This window comes from Oreochromis aureus, linkage group 9 (assembly GCF_013358895.1).
Source record: "Oreochromis aureus strain Israel breed Guangdong linkage group 9, ZZ_aureus, whole genome shotgun sequence".
NCBI classification, from domain to species: Eukaryota; Metazoa; Chordata; class Actinopteri; order Cichliformes; family Cichlidae; genus Oreochromis; species Oreochromis aureus.
Window position 1 is genome coordinate 36,797,171 of NC_052950.1, and position 20,132 is coordinate 36,817,302.

The 20,132-nt window shown below is 44.9% G+C and overlaps 1 protein-coding gene across 1 annotated transcript; it reads left to right on the forward strand.

Annotated features, from left to right (window-relative positions):
* Nucleotides 1-1,916: 1,916 nt before the first annotated feature.
* Nucleotides 1,917-19,821, forward strand: LOC116311436 (zinc finger protein 99-like). Its single transcript, XM_039617346.1, has 4 exons — nt 1,917-2,152; nt 2,270-3,622; nt 11,614-12,201; nt 19,361-19,821. The coding sequence occupies exons 1-4, from the start codon at nt 2,135-2,137 to the stop codon at nt 19,406-19,408; spliced, it is 2,007 nt and encodes a 668-aa protein (XP_039473280.1). The 5' UTR covers nt 1,917-2,134; the 3' UTR covers nt 19,409-19,821.
* The last annotated feature ends 311 nt before the right edge of the window (nt 19,822-20,132 follow it).

Sequence of the window (20,132 nt, forward strand, 5' to 3'; positions counted from 1 at the left end):
CACTCCTTTACGGTTTGGGGCAACTGCTTAAAGTCTGTTAGTGTGAACAAGTTGAAAGGCATGAGCAGAGAAACTAATGCACAGGTTCCTTTCCCTTCAAAGGGTAGTCTAGCTCTCAGCTTGCCATCCCTGCAGAGCTACCACACATCAACCCTTTCTGTGGTATGGTTAACAAACCAATCCTTGAGGTAAGGGCCAGGGGCTAGAGTCACATCATAGGTGATGTTGCACCAGCTGAAGTCCTGCATATCCCAAACTTGAACATGCCTGTAAAAACAGGTGTAATTTCCATGTTAACTTTTAGCATTTGGAGGCAAAGATTTACAGGCCTCACTTGGAGGGTCAGTGAAGTGCTCGTAAACAACTGAAAGTCTGAAGTGGGGGAGTTGTTGGTGGAGTGGAGTCTTCAGGCTTGTGGTTGGTTCACTGTCGGAGTGTTTTCCAGACCGAAGCAGAGTCATTAGCTGAAAACAGTTTTTGGAACTGAAAGTCTTTCAAATTGTCTCTGTCCCCACTCTGAAACACTTCCTGCTTTTCCAGCCTCAGCCTCCTTTGGCTTAGCTGTAAACCAGAGCTGGTCATTATTCTAACTCACCCTGGTGTTTGATGCTGTGCAGCTGTCCTCACAGAAGCTGATGTCACAGGTTATCACAGCATCTCTATAATAATTATTAAATCTGGTTCTTGTCATTCTTTTACTGAATAGAGAGAACACGACTCAGTTAATCAAAATATTTATAATTTTTATTTAATCATCTTCCAGAAGAGAGAGACCTGCACAGCCCAAAAAGCCAGTTGCAAAATCTCTAGCATTAGAAGCCAAAAATGTGTATCATATAGGTGTTATTTTAGTCCTTTACACGTCACACATAGTTTCAATTAAAAAAAAAAAAAAAAAACTCCTTCTGTCTTACTAGTTCCACTTTTTCTGTCTGGTTTCCTGTAATTTATTAATATGCCTGTGCAGCTCTGCACTAAACTTCCTATTTTTTAAACTTCCACTAACTTAAGCTTCTGTTGCTAAGGCGACCTATCACCCTCTGACCTAGTTCTCTCTCACAGCTGGCCTTGCTTTATAGAGGCCTTTATTATTAAACTACATAAAACAATATAATCAGAAAATAAGCACTAAGAATATATGTTTATTCCGTAACATAATCCAAACTGTTGGTAACAATCCTGAAAACCTCCCAGTCGGTGTAGTCCAGACACACCTGCAGATTCTCCACAGCCTCATCAGTCCACTGCTTCAGTGTCTTCACAAAAGCTTTAGAGAGTTTCAGTTTGTGCCTGTTTGCAGGGATCAAGTGAACCATGACATGGTCTGAGAATCCTAATGTATTGTGAAATGATGACCCTCTTACTATAAGCTCACCTTCAGCGTTTTTGCGTTTGTTCGTAACACAAGTGTGGAAAAAAGCGTGAGTCGTTATCACCAGAGATTTTGAGTGAAACCATTTTCAAACCTTGATTCACCCTATCATGTGGTTAGGTGCTGTCCCCATTAAAGAGCAAAGAGCCTTTCTTTCTACTTACTCCATGTAAAGGATGGCTACAATGAGTAAAAACATGGGAGCTAATTGCATATCCCTGTTTCTGTCTGTAGAAACCGTTGTTGTATTTAAGACTATGGTTTCATCTGGATCGAGTGTAAGTTTGTGGACCTTGTTGGTGAAGTCAGTAGAGGTTTTGATGTGATGGGGGCCGTCCCCCACAAGGGGAGCTAGGATGGTGATGAGGTGCTTGGAAATGTTGTAGGTGGCTGAGTTTATGCTGCTGCCAATCCAATCCTTTGTGTATCTATGGAAGTCCATATATACAGGGTGTAGCATCCCCTGGGTAAAGGTGGTGGTATGCAGGGCGCTCAGTGGCTTTTTCCCTTTCAAGTTCTTGTAGGCAGCTGATGACTTTCTTTTTGTAGTTGCTTCTGGGGTTTCACCTTGAAGCTTCATAGGTATTGTTGTCACTGAGGAAAGTAGCAATGTTCATATTCTCTGCTTCTTCTTGTCAGGGATAAAATACATAGATATACTTTTTGTGTCCCAGCTGAGTAACAGGAGGAGAAGAGTCTGGTGGAGCAGCAGAGGAACAATTTCAGCCATTTGGACTCAGCTCAGCCACTACAGAGGAAACAATGACTTCAACACAAAAGGTCAGAAAATTATGACAGTTACACTGTTATTGAAACTGTGTGCACAGCTGGTTGTTTTGTTTTGTTTTGTTTTGGGTTTTTTTAAAAAAAGCACTGTTTGTATCTCTGTCACTGCAGAACCAACATGGAGCGAGAAGTCAGCGCTCTCGGGAGGCCGACAAACCTCACAGAAGAAAGGGAGAGAAAAAATACAGCTGTGATGAGTGTGGGAAGGATTTTAGCCATCCTAAAAACTTGAAACCCCACAGACTCATCCACAGTGGAATTAAATCGTACAGCTGTGCTGAGTGTGGAAAATCTTTTACCCAGGCTGGACACTTAAAAACACACCAAATCATCCACAGTGGAGTTAAACCATACATCTGTGATTTATGTGGAAATTCTTTTACTCAGGCTGGAAGTTTAAAAACACACAAATTCATTCACAGTGGAGTTAAACCATTCAGGTGTGATTTGTGTGGAAAGTCTTTTACCCATCTCGGAAGCTTGAAAACACACCAGCTTATCCACAGTGGCGTTAAACCGTACAGCTGCGACTTGTGTGGAAAATCTTTTAGCCAACCTGGACACTTAAAAACACACCAACTCATCCACAGCGGAGTTAAAGCACACAGCTGTGAGTTGTGTGGAAAATATTTTAGCCAGAAAGGATATTTAAAAACACATGAACTCATTCACAGTGGAGTTAAAGCATACAACTGTGAGTTGTGTGGAAAGTCTTTTACCTATCCTAGAAGCTTAAAAACACACAAACTCATCCACAGTGGAATTAAACCATACAGCTGTGAGTTGTGTGGAAAGTCTTTTACCCAAGCTGGAAGCTTAAAAACACACAGACTCATCCACAGTGCAGTTGAAGCACACAGATGTGACTTGTGTGGAAAGTCTTTTACCCATGCTGAAAGCTTAAAAAGACACCAACTTATCCACAGTGGAGTTAAAGCATACAGCTGTGAGTTGTGTGGAAAGTCTTTTACCCATGCTGAAAGCTTAAAAACACACCAACTCATCCACAGTGGAGTTAAAGCGTACAGCTGTGAGTTGTGTGGTAAGTCTTTTACGTATCCTAAAAGCTTAAAAACACACAAACACATTCACAGTGGAGTTAAACCATACAGCTGTAATCAGTGTGGTAAAACTTTTGCTCAGAGTAGCAACTTACGATGTCATCTAGTTACCCACTCTGGAATTAAGGCGTACAGCTGTGACATTTGTGGGAAAACTTTCAGCACGCTAGGGTACCGCAATATTCACGTACGGATTCACACCGGACAGGATGTTTTCTGCTGTGATCAGTGTGGGAAACTGTTTACAACAGCCACACACTTACAAAGCCACATGTTTACCCACACTGAGGAGAGACCTTATAAATGTGACCTGTGCAATAAGGCTTTTAAATCTCCACGTCACCTGAAACTCCACCAAGAGATCCACATGAGAAAGAAACTCTACAAGTGCAGTTACTGTGAGGTATGTATTTATCTTTTAATTTTAGCCTGACTGTTTGGAACTACTCTGCTCATTCAATTTTTTAACTTTCTGTAATAACTCCTTAGTAATTCTACATGTAAAAGCAGTGCTTATTGGATTTTAGTCTCAGCTATTATGTATTTCTTCCATAATCATAAAACCAGTAGGTGTGACAACAGAAAAGTTATTAATCTCCCCATTCTTCCATATTTAAGACTGCTACAATTTGGCCAGTTTTAGATGACTTATTGTGTTTTTACTAACTTAAAACAATTATTGTTGCTTTAAATTGGGAGTGAGACAGATTTGGTTGTAACTTTTCATGCGTATTTATGAAGAACATGATATAACTTTTTGCTTAGATACAGTTGTTTTTGTTTTAAATAAACTGGATGCAAAAATGGAGAGTTATTTTAGCCTGCATGTCCTGAACCAGAAGCTGGTCTTGAGTCTCTCTGTTCTTGACTGGATGGCGTGAAGCCTTCTGTCTGAATCCAGAAGCTAGAACGGTTTGTTGCTGGGATGGGATGGGTCCTTCAGTATCTGAGCTGCTCTGGACCAACATCTTCTGGTGTAAATGTCCTGTAGGGAGAGGAGAGCAGTCCTTCAGCAGCGATCTAATGTATAAATCTGCCATCCTTAGTATAGCCGTTCCCATACCAGGATGAGATGTTCTGTGTGAGGAGGCTCTCCACAGGGGCTGAATCGAAAGTTCTGAGGATCCCTGGAGAGACCCCGAACTTCCTCAGTTGTCAGAAGTTGCACAGGCGCTGGCTAGCCTTTTTGTATGTGGGCAGACCATGTCATATCTGACGAGATGTGGACACTGGGATACTTACACCAACCTCCTTGGTGTTGCAGACGTTCAGCTGGAGGTGGTTATCCTGGCACCACAATGACAGATTCTTCATTTCCTCCATGTAGGCCGCCTCATCGTTGTTGGAGATGGCACCCATCACCACTGTGTTGTCAGCAGATCACAATGGTATTGGAGCTATGGGTGGCCACGCAGTCTGAAGTATAGAGTAGAGCAGTGGCGAGAAGAACACACCCCTGTGTTCTCTCGCCACTGCTCTACTCACATAGTTAGCCTGTTTCCTGTCAACATGGCTGAGAGTGGTGTGCAGGATATGGGCGATGACGTCCTCTGTGGGTCTGTCGGGTTGGTAAGCAAAGTGGAGTGAATCTGTGGTGTTTGGGGTGGAGAAGGAGATGATGTTTTTCAGCAGCCTCTCGAACACCTTCATTACCACCAAAGTTGGTGCAACTGGCCGGTAGTCATTCAGGCATGAGGGCTTGTTGTTAAGATAAGATAAGATGGCCTTTATTAGTCCCACAGGTGGGAAATTTGTTTTGTTACAGCAAAAGTACAAAGTTATGTAGCAGAAATTAGAAAACACTGGAATGCAATAAAATAAAATAAAATAAAATAAAATACTATGTACAATAGAATAAAATAGAATAGAATAGATTCCTCCGTGAATCGCTACCTTATCGTGGTGGAGGGGTTTGTGTGTCCCAGGGATCCCAGGGGCTATGTTGTCTGGGGGCTTTTGCCCCCCTGGTAGGGTCTCCCATGGCAAATTGGTCCTGGGTGAGGGACCAGACAAAGAGCGATTCAGAAGACCCTTATGAAGAGAATATCGAGGGAACAGTTTACCCTGCCTGGGATAGGGTTACGGGGCCCCGCCCTGGAGCCAGGCCCGGGGGAGGGTGCCCGAGGGCGGCGTCTGGTGGCGGGCCTTAGTCCATGGGGCCCGGCGGGCACAGCCCGAAGAGGAGACATGGGCCCATCCTCCCGCAGAGGCCCACCACCCGCAGGAGGCGCCATAGGGGTCGGGTGCATTGTGTGCTGGGCGGTGGCCAGGAGCGGAGGCCCTGGCGGACTGATCCCCGGCTGCCAAGACTGGCAATAGGGACATGGAATGTCACCTCTCTGGTGGGGAAGGAGCCTGAGTTAGTGCGTGAGGTTGAGAGGTACCGGCTAGATATAGTCGGGCTCACCTCTACGCATGGCTTGGGCTCTGGAACCAGTCTCCTGGAGAGGGGCTGGACTCTGTCTCTGTCTGGAGTTGCCCCTGGTGAGAGGCGGCGGGCTGGGGTGGGTATTCTAATATCCCCTCGGCTGGCTGCCTGTACGTTGGGGTTTTTCCCGGTGGATGAGAGGGTTTGTTCCCTGCGCCTTAGGGTCGGGGAACGTGTCCTGACTGTCATCTGCGCTTATGCGCTGAGTGGCAGTTCAGAGTACCCAGCCTTCTTAGAGTCCCTGGGGGGGGGGGTGCTGGAAGGTGCCCCATCTGGAGACTCTGTTGTCCTGCTGGGAGACTTAAATGCTCACGTGGGTAACAACAGCGAGACCTGGAGGGGCGTGGTTGGGAGGAACGGCCTCCCTGATCTGAATCCGAGCGGTGTTTTGTTATTGGACTTCTGTGCAAATCACAGTTTGGCCATAACGAACACCTTGTTCGAACATAAGAGTGTCCATAAGTGCACGTGGCACCAGGACGCTCTAGGCCGCAGGTCGATGATCGATTTTGCGGGTAAAGAGAGGGGCTGAGCTGTCAACTGATCACCACCTGGTGGTGAGTTGGATCAGGTGGCGGGGGAGGACGCTGGACAGACCCGGTGCACCTAAACACGTAGTGAGGGTGTGCTGGGAACGTCTAGCAGAGGCCCCAGTCCGCGAGATCTTCAACGCACACCTCCGGCAGAGCTTCAACAGCATTCCGAGGGAGACTGGGGACATTGAGTCCGAATGGACCATGTTCAGCGTCTCCATCGCCGAAGCTGCTGCATTGAGCTGCGGCCGCAAGGTGGTTGGTGCCTGCCATGGTGGTAATCCCCGAACCAAATGGTGGACACCAGAGGTGAAGGGAGCCACCAGGCTGAAGAAGGAGTCCTATCGGGCTTGGTTAGCCTGTGGGACTCCGGAGGCAGCCGACAGGTATCGACAGGCCAAGCGGAATGCGGCTCAGGCAGTGGCTGAAGCAAAAACTCGGGTGTGGGAGGAGTTCGGAGAGGCCATGGAAAAAGACTTTCGGACTGCCTCAAGAGATTCTGGCAAACCGTCAGGCGTCTCAGGAGGGGAAAGCGGTGCTCTACCTGCACTGTGTATAGTGCTGGTGGAGCGCTGCTGACGTCGACTGAGAAAATTGTCAGGCGGTGGAAGGAATACTTCGAGGACCTCCTTAATCCCACTGACACGTCTTCCGAGGAGGAAGCAGAGTCTGGGGATGAGGGGAATGACCCGCCAATTTCCGGGGGCGAAGTCACTGAGGCAGTTAAACAACTCCTTGGTGGCAGAGCCCCTGGTGTTGATGAGGTCCGCCCCGAGTTCCTGAAGGCTCTGGACGTTGTAGGGCTCTCCTGGTTGACACGCCTCTGCAATGTTGCGTGGAGATCAGGGGCAGTACCCCTGGATTGGCAGACCGGGGTGGTGGTCCCTATCTTTAAGAAGGGAGACCGGAGGGTGTCTTCCAACTACAGGGGGATCACACTCCTCAGCCTCCCTGGGAAAGTCTATGCCAGGGTGCTGGAAAGGAGAGTTCGTCCGCTAGTCGAACCTCGGATACAGGAGGAACAATGCGGTTTTCGTCCTGGTCGCGGAACACTGGACCAGCTCTTTATCCTCTCAAGGATACTTGAGGGTGCATGGGAGTTTGCCCAACCAGTCTACATGTGTTTTGTGGACTTGGAGAAGGCATTCGACCGTGTCCTCGGGGTGTCCTGTGGGAGGTGTTGGGGGAGTATGGGGTGTCTGGCCCATTGCTACGGGCCATTCGATCCCTATACAACCGTTGCAAGAGTTTGGTTCGCATTGCCGGCAATAAGTCGGACTCGTTCCGGTGGGTGATGGGCTCCGCCAGGGCTGCCCTTTGTCACCGGTTCTGTTCATAATTTTATGGACAGGATTTCTAGGCGCAGCCAAGTGGCGGAGGGCTTTTGCTTCGGTGGCCTCAGAATCTCATCTCTGCTTTTTGCGGATGATGTGGTTCTGTTGGCTTCATCAGGTGAGGGCCTCCAGCTCGCACTGGAAGGGTTCGCAGCCGAGTGTGAAGCAGCGGGAATGAGGATCAGCACCTCCAAATCTGAGGCCATGGGTGGAGTGCCCACTCTGGGTCGGGGATGAGTTCCTGCCCCAAGTGGAGGAGTTCAAGTATCTCGGGGTCTTGTTCGCGAGTGATGGGAGAAGGGAGCCGGAGATCGACAGACGGATTGGTGCTGCGGCTGCAGTGATGCGGACGCTGCACCGGTCCGTCGTGGTGAAGAGGGAGCTGAGTGTAAAAGCGAAGCTCTCAATTTACCGGTCGATCTACGTCCCTACCCTCATCTATGGCCACGAGCTGTGGGTAGTGACCGAAAGAACGAGATCGCGGATACAAGCGGCAGAAATGAGCTTCCTCCGAAGGGTGGCTGGCCTCTCCCTTAGAGATAGGGTGAGAAGTTCGCCATCCGGGAGGGGCTCAGAGAGAGCCGCTGCTCCTCTACATCGAAAGGAGCCAGTTGAGGTGGTTCGGGCATCTGACAAGGATGCCTCCTGGGCGCCTCCTGGGTGAGGTGTTCGGGCATGTCCCACCGGAGGAGGCCCAGGGCAGACCCAGGACGCGCTGGAGAGATTATATCTCGGCTGGCCTGGGAACGCCTTGGTGTTCCCCGGATAAGCTGGAGGAGGTGGCTGGGGAGAGGGAGGTCTGGGCTTCTCTGCTTAGGCTGCTGCCCCCGCGACCCGGCCTCGGATAAAGCGGATGAAGATGGATGGATGGATGGATGGATAATATATACAATAGAATAAAATAGAAATACAAATACTATATACAACTGAGTAGGAAAATACAAAAACACAACTTCGTCAGAAGAAGAATTGCACATATAGCAGTCTTATTGCACATGTGTGGGTTTGTGTGTTTGATCAGCTGCAAAAGTCTTTATTGTAGAGTCTGACAGCAGTGGGGAGGAAAGACCTGCGAAATCTCTCCGTCCCACACCGTGGGTGCCGCAGTCTCCCACTGAAGGAGCTGCTCAGTGCCTTCACAGTCTCATGCATGGGTTGGGAGATGTTGTACATCAGGGATGACAGCTTAGCCACCATTCTCCTGTCACTCACCACCTCCACTGGGTCCAGAGGGCCTCCCAGAACAGAGCTGGCCCTTCGGATCAGCCTGTTCAGTCTCTTCCTGTCCCCGGCAGAGATGCTGCCTCCCAGCAGACCACACCATAAAAAATGGCTGAGGCCACCACCACAGAGTCATAGAAGGTCTTCAGGAGTGGGCCCTCCACCCAAAGCGACCTGAGTCTCCGCAGCAGGTACAGCCTGCTCTGCCCTTTCCTGTAGAGGGCGTCTGAGTTATGAGTCCAGTCCATTTTGTTGTTCAGATGAACACCAAGGTACCTGTAGCTGTCCACAGCCTTGATGTCCATACCTTGGATGTTCAGTGGTTGCAGTGGAGGATGCTTGTGCCTGCGGAAGTCTACCACCAGCTCCTTGGTTTTACTGGCATTGATCTGGAGGTAGTTCAGCTGGCACCAGTCCACAAAGTCCTGAGTCAGTCCTCTGTGCTCCTTGTCGTCCCCATCAGTGATGAGGCCGACTATTGCAGAGTCATCAGAGAACTTCTGCAGGAAGCACTGGGTGGAGTTGTGGGAGAAGTCTGCAGTGTAGATGGTGAAGAGGAACGGAGCCAGAACCGTTCCCTGTGGGGCCCCGCACTGCAGGCGACCCTGTCCGACACAGCCCTGAGTCCTCACATACTGTGGTCGGTCGGTGAGGTAGTCCAAAATCCAGGTAGTGAGGTGATGGTCCACTCCAGAGTTCTCCAGCTTGTCCTTCAGAACCGAGGGAAGAATAGTGTTAAAGGCACTGGAGAAATCAAAGAACGTGATTCTCACAGTGCTCCCAGCGGTCTCCAGGTGAGCGAGGGAACGATGTAGGAGATGAATGACGGCATCATCCGCCCAATGCCAGGCTGGTAGGCAAACTGAAGTGGGTCCAGTGATGAGCTCACAAGGCGCCGAAGCTGAGCCAGGACCAGCCGCCCAGGGTCTTCATCAGGTGGGATGTCAGAGCCACCGGCCTGTAGCTGTTGAGGTCCTTGGGCGTGAAGTCTTTGGCACTGGAACAACACAGGAAGTTTTCCAGAGCTGTGGGACTCTTCCCAGCCTCAGGCTCAGGTTGAAGAGGTGCTCCATCACACCACACAGTTGGTCCGCGCAGGACCTGACGACCCTCGAGCTGATGCCATCTGGACCTGCTGCCTTCTTGGCTTTAATCCTCCTCAGTTCCCTCCGAACCTGGGTGGTTGAGAGAGACAGGCTGGAGCCTTGTGTTGAGTGTGTATTGGATGCTGTTGTTGGGGGTGGGAGGAGTGAGCAGGGTGAATAGAGGAGGTGTGAAGTGTCTGAGGTGTCAGAGGTGGAACAGCAGCAGCAGGGGTGGGTAAGTCTGCAGCCGATGTTGGAGACTGCCTCATGGCTGAATCAAATCTGTTGAAGAAATGATTCAGTTCATTTGCCCACCTCACATCCCTCCCAGGCAGAGAGTTCTGATATTTGTGGCCTGAGATGGTTCTGAGGCCTCTCCAGACTTCACCAACGTTATTTCGCTGAAGCTGGTTCTCCATCTTCTGCCTGTAGCTGTCCTTCCCATTCCTTATCAGTCCCCTCAGCTCTCTCTGCACCCGTTTCAACTCCTCTTTGTCTCTGGATTTGAAGGCCCTCCTCTTCTGCTTGAGGACGGCTTTAATTTCTGGGGTAATCCAAGGTTTGTTGTTGGAGAAACACCGTACAGTCCTGGTAGGTACGGTGTTATCCACACAGAAATTAATATAGTCAGTAATGCATGTAGTAAGGCTGTCGATGTCCTCTCCGTGGTCGTCACAGATCACCTCCCACACAGTGGACTCAAAACAATCCTTAAGAGCCTCCTCGCTCTCCTCCGACCATCTCTGCACTGTGCGGGTGGCTGGTGGCTCCCTGCGCACTAAGGGCTCATACACAGGGACAAGGTGCACCAGGTTGTGATCAGATCTGCCCAGGGGAGGGAGAGGTGATGAACTGTATGCCTCTTCAGCATTGGCATACAGTGAGTCCAGTGTTTTATTGTCTCTGGTTGGGCAGGTCACATACTGGGTGAAGGTGGGCAGTGTGGAGTCCAGTGAGGCATGATTGAAGTTCCCTGATATTATGAAGAGGGCTCTCGGAGATTGTGTTTGCAGTCTGCTGACCACAGAGTGGAGAGAGTCACAGGCTGCATCCGCGTTGGCGAGGGGGACATACGCTGTTATCGCGATAACATGCGAGAATTCCCGGGGCAGGTAGTATGGACGCATGCTAACGGCTAACAGCTCAATGTCTCTGCTGCAGAGTTGTTCTTTCACAGTGATGTGCCCGGGGTTACACCATCTGTCATTCACAAACACTGTCAGTCCCCCTCCTTTCCTCCTTTCCTCTTACCGCTCTCTCTCGTCCTGTCCGCTCGCAGCATCTGGAATCCCGGTAGTGTTCTTGGGCACAGGGATGATTGTGGATCTCTTGAAGCATGTGGGGGCCACAGACTTTGCCAGGGACTCATTGAAAATGGACGTGAGTACACTTGCTTGCTGGTCCACAGAGCAACGCAGCAGATGGCCGGTGATGCTGTCTGGCTTAGCCGCTTTCCTTGTGTTTACTCTCCTCACCGACGCACGGACGTTGTGCATTGCGATACGGATCACCGGTCCCTTGCCGTTGACGTCACCGTCCTCTGTTGTAAGGCAGTAATTAGCATTAGCCACCTGGCTAACCTCGAAACTGGTGTAGAGCACGTTCAGCTCATTGGTGAATGCAGAGTCTGCGTTGATCGGCGCAGTGTCTCTGGCTTTGTAATCTGTGATGGTACTTAATCCCTTCCACATGCTACCCAATTTCGCTGTGCAAGAAACTGCACAATGACAATAAAAGTTCTAAAAATGTTGAAGGAATTCCCTGACTTACACTGTCTTTGTGTCTGTGTTTAGAAGCAGAGCGACGCAGGTGGATCCAGTTCTCAACCCTGTCGTCACTGTGGTGGTGGGAAAGACTTTCGTTGTGACCTTTGTGGAAAAACTTTCAGTAGGCAACAAAGCCTAAAAATACATCAGCGTAGACACACTGGAGACAAAATGAACTACTGCAAAGAATGTGGGAGAGGCTTCCCCACATCAAGTGCATTAAAAAAGCATGTACTCATTCACAGTGGGGTCAAAAAGTACGTCTGTGACCAGTGTGGGTCATCCTTCACCACTGGAGGTGAGCTTAAAGTGCATAAACGAGTCCACACAGGAGAGAAACCATACAAGTGCAAACACTGTGACAGAAGCTTCTCACGATCGAGTAGTCGTAACCTTCATGAACGTACACACGTGGAAGAGAACTTCAGCTGTGACCAATGGCATCAGTGTGATCATGTAGGACTGAAATCACTGGATCACAATGAATCTGAAGAGACAGAAAGATCCACTTCTGGTTTCAGGGTCAGACTTAAAAACCTTGAGATCAGGCTCCACAGAGTTCAGCTAGAGTCTCCTGTAAAGAGTGCAGCTGATGTCACACTTGGATTTTATGAGGTAGCTCTGCTTTCTGGACCTGCAGTAAATAATCCAGGATCTTAAATTTGGGAATCTGCAAGTATAGACATGAAAATCAAGGTTTTCTCCCTTGAGAGATCTATGCCTCTAAATTTCTATCCCTGTTAAATTTTAATCTTTGTTCAATTAGAACACAATAGTGTTTTGTAGTTGTACTTTTTAAAGTAATATAAATGCTATGTGAATATGTTTTTTGTTTTTGTTTTTAACCAAACTAATATTGTACCAAATATCAGGGTATGGCTATATACATCAATTTCTTTCATTTCAACGTTCTTAGTTTTTTTTTAAATGAACTTGTTTTTCGTCTATTTATCTTATGTGTTACCTCAGTTAAATTTTAATGGTTTTTCATATTTAAACTTATGCTTTGGTAATCCATGTTCTTAAATCAATTTCTTTCAAAACTCCAAATCATTTCACACCAGTTCCTGCAGGGACTAGTACAGGATTCTACATTTAAAAGCTGCAAAGTATTTTCTCCCTTCCTGATTTTTATGTGTGTTACAATTAAGTGCTTTAGTTTAGGGCTGCTCAATTAATCGAATTTTAATCTCGATTACGATCTGGGTTTTCAACGATCATTAAAAATGACTAAGCCGATTATTAGCACCTCCCTCGTGCTTTACTCTCGCGCTGCTCCGTGTGGCAAATCGAGCGCACCTCTCTGCGTTTCGAACACGCATCACAACAATTAAGAGGACCCGAGGGAAGCTCGGAAAGCTCGGAAAGCTAAGCAGAAGTTATTTGGAGAGGAGAGGATAATGTCTGCTGAAGAAAGAATGCCGTTGGTTGAAAAGAGAGGTAAAACGACTTCAGTGGTGTGGAAACCAATGTTCCCTCTAAGCTGCGCACGTGCGCAATTGCGCACTGCTGGCACGGTCTCTGCACACAGAAAATCTGCGTTGGGCACAAAAAAATTTAACCAGAATTGAAATTAAAATTAAAACTTTAACAATTCTGTTTTGCAGTGTTAGTCAGTAAGTGACTGGCTGCTCCTGTATGGGATTAGAACGATGCCACCTTATCCTATAGTCCAGGGGTAGGCAACCTTTTTGATGGCGAGTGCCATTTAAAATTTCCTCAGAAGTCAGTGTGCCATATGATTGCATTAGCAATAAATTTAATAACGCTCTATATTGACAGTTACACATTATATAGAACCACTTTATAGAATTATATTTGTTTGCAAATGTTGGCAGCTATCAGCGAATAGTTATCAGCTATTTTGAAACAAAAAAAAGACACTTTTTATTCATAACAAGAACTCCATAACAGCAAATGAACTGTACAACAGAAAATACAAATGCTATTTATGGTCTCCTCACAACAATGATAAGAAAAATAAACTGGGCCAATATGGTATGTTTGTTAATACAGAGAGACACATGTTAATGTGATCTCTGGTCTCCCACTCAGAGACACAGGTCTCCGAGTGTCCAACATTCAGACAGCTACCTGAGGACACTCATGTGAGAGAAAATCTGCTCACACAGATATGTAGAGCCAAATACTGTCAATAAGGCCTCTGCAATGTTCTGAAGACAGTTAAACTTGTCAGGTAGTGATGTCCAGCAGGTGAAAATGCAAGCTCCATGAACATGCACAGCTGTGGATTCCAGCTGCTTCGATGTCGCATTAACTGGCATTAACTCAGCCAGTTAATGCGAGACAAATCTAGCTGCTCATTAAAGCTTTCTGGTTTGATCAGAAAAGAAAACACTGGTCCATACACCTGAAAGTCCCAAAAATGCATTGTGTCTCGAGTCTATGGATGCATTTTGACTAAAGACGCCCCCAGATATTAAAGCCATAAAGCCTTTGAATGAAAACAAGCGCTGTTGTGACAGTGATGTACACTGTCTTGTTGGTAAATGTATGATTTCTATTCATTTTACGTCAGATAAAAACTTTGGTTGTAAGCTTTAGATAATTATTTAATTTTTTTATTTAACCTTTATTTAACCAGGAATGTCCCATTGAGATTAAAAACCTCTTTTTCAAGGGAGTCCTGAAATATAATATAATATAATATAATATAATAACAGCCAGACATTTTAAATGAGAATAAGAAAGTATTTCTTTGTGCCCCCCTTTCCCTGTTAATGCCCCACCTGGCCCCCTGGCAAAACTTTGCTAGACCCGCCCCTGCACAGTTACCAGCTGTCAGCTACATAGAAAAGGATCCTGGTGTTATTTGTCTCTCAGAAACAGTTCATAACTTCCCTCCAACTCATTCATGTCACCTAAAAGGTAAACCTGTTTCTCCATCACCTGTTCAGCTCTGATGATTTAGTAAGGACATCTCCTGGTTTCATCTTCATGTTTCCCTCTCACCAGATATACAAACCATCATGACCAGCAGCTTTTACAGCTGTGGCTCCAGCAAACATCAGCTGATACTAGAAATTAATATTAAATAAATTCTAACAACAGCTGATCAAGCTTAAACATGCTGCTGTTGTTTAGCGCGACATCCGGCAGTTTCCTCTTTCTGGCGCAAAGTGGGCGATAAACAAACAAGAGAGAAAAGCCGATCAGCTGATCATTGATCAGTTTCACGATTGAAGTAGCAACAGGAGAGAGAGGGGAGAGAATGAGAGGAGAAGAAGATGCAGCTGTGCAGCAAAGACACAGAATAACTCCAGCTTTGTGTCTTTTTCCATCCTGGCTGGAGTACGGGACAAACTGTGTTCCTTCTCAGCTCAACACGAAACGCGTAATAATTTCTCTGAATGCGGGACGATTCCGTTTGTACCGGACGGTTGGCAACTCTACTAACTAACCTTATGAATAAAATAAAGTTCACTATCAATAAAATCATAGCACCCGCCCAGCAGTATATAAACTCCATCATGCTAGCTAGTACGCAGTACGAGTTATTGTAACTGACTGTAAAAAGTCAGCACAACGAAAATAAACTCCACCTAAACTTGGTTTATATCTGACCCAGATAGACTGCAGGTCATAACTTCTTACCTGAAGTTCAGTTCACCTGACGCTCCGACCGGCGGCTGCCTCGGGTCTCTCCTCCTCCTGCCTCCCCTTCCGTCATCCACCTGCTGGCCTCCACCACTTGTTAATTTTACTGAATCTGTGGAAGCTCCGCCATGGCCAACACCAAACAACGGAGTTATTTTTACAGACCGACCAGCGTCTGGCCAATCCACCACCCAAAAAAAAAAATAAAAAAATAATCGGGCCACCGAGCAAATGCCCTTATGCCCGATGGCCAGTCCAGCTATGGTCGTGCGTGCCATCAGTTAACCCTTCGCGTGCCACCGTTGGCACGCGTGCCTAGGGTTGCCGACCCCTGCTATAGTCCAACCAATAATGCGATTCACATTCGTATATACGCAGCCAATCAACATTGTTGACAGGCTATGACAGCGTCCTTATGTGCCGACACCGGTGTTTTAGCTAGCAAAGCGGCGTGGCTGATGTGGAGTGAAGCCACGTTAATGACAACGTGTACAACCATTGGAGATCTGAGCAGGACAGACGGAACAATTGACGGGAAAAGTGTGGACTTTATACCAGTTTTTAAATTGTGTTGATAGGGCACGTAAAACCAGAGTTATGATAAAAATATCTGCAATGTTTGGTTTTCTTCCTGAATACTATCGTTGTTTATATTTACTGCGGGAAGAAAAAGTAAAAACGGCGTTCTATAAGGAAACCGCTCGAAAGCGCTCTCCGCCTGTGAACAAAAACAAAAACAAAAAAACCCCCACCCTTTCCTATTGGTCGAAAAAAGTACCGTGTCGGCCAATCAAAAAGTGATATGGCAACATGGCATCTAGTTGTTAAGAAACGGGGGGAAGTTTTAGGAGTGACGGCGGTGTTCTGAGATGTGAGAGATTTGAGACGTTTAGCGCAAATCTTATGTAGTTAGTGTGTAGTTAGTGTGTAGTGTAGTCAATAGTTTTGTTGTGTGTGTCAGAACAATGAGGCGACTGCTGAATGTTACAGGTGTTACAGCAGTGATACATCTCCTGTTGTCAGGCCTGCAGGTATCAGGCTGTTGTTCTCCTTTATCTCATAGTGGACAGAAATTATTTTTTGGAGTGGCACAAATAATTTGTGTGGCATCAGATTTGATGCAGAACAGCTGATTGTTCTGTAAATAGTTTGAAATGTTTATTTAAAAAAACGCCTTGGCTGCATTAAAAAAAAAATAGCTGCAAAAAACTTAAAGTAAAACTGAGTTACTTTTTTGAAGAAGTAACTATATAATTAATTGCCCAACATTGGTCATTATATACTGTATTTGGCAGACAGAGAGTTACAGGACTCTCTCCTAGACCACAGACTCATACTCATAATACAAGTCAGAGCTTTATGAAAAAAAAGAAAAAAAAGAAAGAAAGTTGTGTTTTCAAAATTGGCGTTCAAGTTATTTTTACTTCCAATAGTGTTAACATACTACACAGGTCATGAACAGGATTTTTTAAATTTTCATTGTAAGTGGGATAAAGCAGTTAATTAAAAGTAGTCTAACATAAATGTAAATGCTGTAATTTGATTACTTTAATAAACCATATAACTTGGATGGATTAGATGCTGGCGTGACCACAGTGCACACGTCTGATGTTGCTCACAGTGGTCCAAGGGACGCTCAGGGAGTTTGTGTGTTCGCTCAGACACATGAAAAATTAGAGGGAACATTGTATGCATGGCATTACAGTGGGTGGAACAAATCATAAAACTGGATTGTATGCTGTCGATATTTTGTTGTTCTTATTAAAACCAGAACTATCAATATCAGAAATTATATCTATTATATGCAAGTTCATCTGGTTCTCTGATTACAGGATTAATTTAGGGAATTCAGAGGTTATGCCGCTGGGTGATCAGGTTAACTCTCTGACATTTATTTGCAATTTTCAATGGTCCTCTTGCGGTCACACATACCTTGGGCTAAGCATTTCACCAGTTCTTAAAGACCTATGGATACTGAACTTGTCCCCAGTTCTCATTGGAAAAAAAAAAAAGATTTGGACAGATGGCAAAAATTGTTGCTTTCTTTTTAGGAGCCATGTGATCCTAATTAAAATCAATGTTCTCCCTTGTTTGTTATATCCAGTACAAATGTATGGGCTCAAATTGTGGTCATAAGTATTTTGTACTTGTAAATCAGTTTTGTACTTGTAAAAAGAATTTGTGTGTGTGTAAAAAAAAAAAAAAGAAAAAAGAAAAAAAAAAAAAGAAAGATTTTTGTGTGGACTGGCAGTTCAAAAAAGCGCCCCTCCGACAGCCAATCCCATCCATTCTGTGATTGGATAGTTACATTTGTGATTGACATGACATTGGCCAATCAGATGAAAGGAAGAAAAATGGGGTCAAAATTCGTACTTTTAACTTGAAACTTGAGTGCAGAGTTTCACACGTATTTCTTTTGGCTAAGTCGACACTATTAAACCCGGTTCTTTGATCCCCATGATAGAACAGAGAAAACCCGACTCAGGAGTGGTCAAAACGTTTATAATTCTTTATTCAATCATCTTCCAGAAGAAAGAACCCTGCACAGCCCAAAGCCTGTTGCAGAATCTCTAACATTAGAAGCTAAAAATGTGTCTCATATAGGTGTTATTTTGGTACTTTACACGTCACACATAGTTTCGATTTAAAAAAAACTCCTTCTATGTTACCAGTTCCGCTTTTTCTGTCTGGTTTCCTGTATTTTATTAATATGCCTCTGCAGCTCTACACTAAACTTCCTGTTTTTCAGTCTGACTGAGCACTTAGTTTATGAGTCAAAACTGGCCTTGCTTTACAAGCCTTTATTATTAAAATGCATAAAACAATATAATCAGAAAATAAGCACTAACAATATATATTTATTCTGTAACAACACACACAAATCTTTTTTACACACACACAAATTCCTTTTACACATACAAATCCTGATTTACAAGTACAAAATATTTATGACCACAATTTGAGCCCATACAAATGCTACCTCTATGGATAACCCAGAATGTTTCTTGGGATATAGAAAAGGTTTTTTCAAAATATATCTGACATGGAAGAAACCTGGATTAGAAATTAGACTCTTACAATTGCCTATAGATAGGAGAGGCATAGGTTGTCAAATTTAATTTTCTATAAATGGTCAGGCCATACCCGTTTTTTTTTTTGTTTGTTTGTTTGTTTTTTTGTATGGAAGTGGTTACATGGTTATCTCAATTTTGATTCCCTCCTAGACTCTTGGTCTGCTTCACCTTCTTAACTTTGGAGCCTAGTTGTCCGTAACAAAAAGAAATAACTTTCTCCAGCTAATCAGTCTAATCTTATTCATTCCAAAATTTCACAATCTGCAGAAACAGCTACGTATGATGATTTGGAGACATTTCTTATTAAGCAAAAAGATAGAACTCATTTTATTTCTGCCTTTTATTCTTTACTATATGCTCATAATAGCAGCACACTGAGTGTTATGGGAGGGGGATCTTAATAATCAGTATACAGAGGAGGCTTGGAAAGGAGCCATTAACATAGATACATCTACTTTTACTTGCAACCGCTTGCGAGAAACCCAATACAAAAATTTACACCGCCTATATATAGCTCCTAATGTCTTGCATAAGATTGCACCTCACGTTCCCCCCTTCTGTATCAAATGTCAAAATGAAACTGGTATCCTTTTCCATTACTTTTGGGAATGCAAACTAATCAAAAGATTTTGGAGTTCTATATCTCAAGTACTGAGTAATATTTTTAAGAATGGGATCCAAAAGGACCCTGGATTTTTTCTTCTTGGTTTACTTTCAAAAGAATGAACATTAACTTACTTGCAGTGTAAACTATGTGATAAACTGTTACTGTTAGCTGTTTTCAGGTGCCCCCAGGTAATTAGGAAGTGAGCACCAAGGATGAGAGTTCACTCTTGTAGTTTATTTTTTAAATCTGTGGGTGAATAGATAGTTTTTTTTCTTTTTCCTCATAGAGTATCTTTTTCTCCTCTTTTCCCCATATGTGTAATTGTAAATGTAAGGACTTTAACTGTATGCAATTCCCTTTCTTTTGCTTCTTTGTTAGGTTTTTGTGTTTGTTCGGATGATAAATAAAAACTGTTGAATCACAAACTCACCTGAACCGGATCCTATAATTTTTATTTTTGTGTCATTTCTTGTAGATTGGTTTACCCGAATGTAGAATCTCCCTGTCATGGTTTGATCAGTAAACCTCATCCAGCTGGCTGCACTGAGAGGGAACCTGCTATATTGTGCATGTATTGAATTTTCCATTTGATGTTGTTGAATTCTTCTTTATTTTGTTGTATCCCTTTATGGACATGTAAAGAAAATCATTGTTGAGCTAATGCATGATTTACTTCTGATCTATCTAAACTACTCCATGAGCACAACATGGCATGGGCCAAAGCTCAGAGAACTAACCTCCACACTGATCGGCTGTTTTTCAAGCAGCTGTGTGACACATGCACAGTTGTCATTAGAAAAGTCAAAGGTGATCATTTTCTTACAGAGACAACAATCTCAACAACCCCTTTAAGATTCGGGAGACAATAAAATTATCTGGTAATAAAACTGTTGGTCGGCTTAATGAACATTTTATGATGTTATAAGAAATAAATGTATAATTACACAAAAGGTTCTGACTGTACAGTTTGTTTGTTTTTTACTGTAGTTGTAAAAAATTGAAGTTTTTATAGTGGAAACTTTTGTGTCATTTAATTGTTTACAACATTTAACCTGATCACTAGTGATGTGTCCTGTGTGTCGAAGCTTCGAAGCTTGTGTCGGGTAATCTTGGGGGAGTTTTTGTGAAGCGCGTATCGAGGCTTGCTTTGATTACGTATGCAGTGACGTTCGGGGCCTCGCGGGCAGTCCGTACCATGTGACTAATTCAGGAACTGGCTCGTGGGTTCGTGCCAGATTTGAATTAAA

Coding starts and splice junctions, on each gene's coding strand:
- LOC116311436 (XM_039617346.1), top strand. Junction 3,623..11,613: donor ACAAGTGCAGTTACTGTGAG/GTATGTATTTAT, acceptor GTCTGTGTTTAG/AAGCAGAGCGACGCAGGTGG. Junction 12,202..19,360: donor TCACACTTGGATTTTATGAG/GTAGCTCTGCTT, acceptor CATTTCTTGTAG/ATTGGTTTACCCGAATGTAG.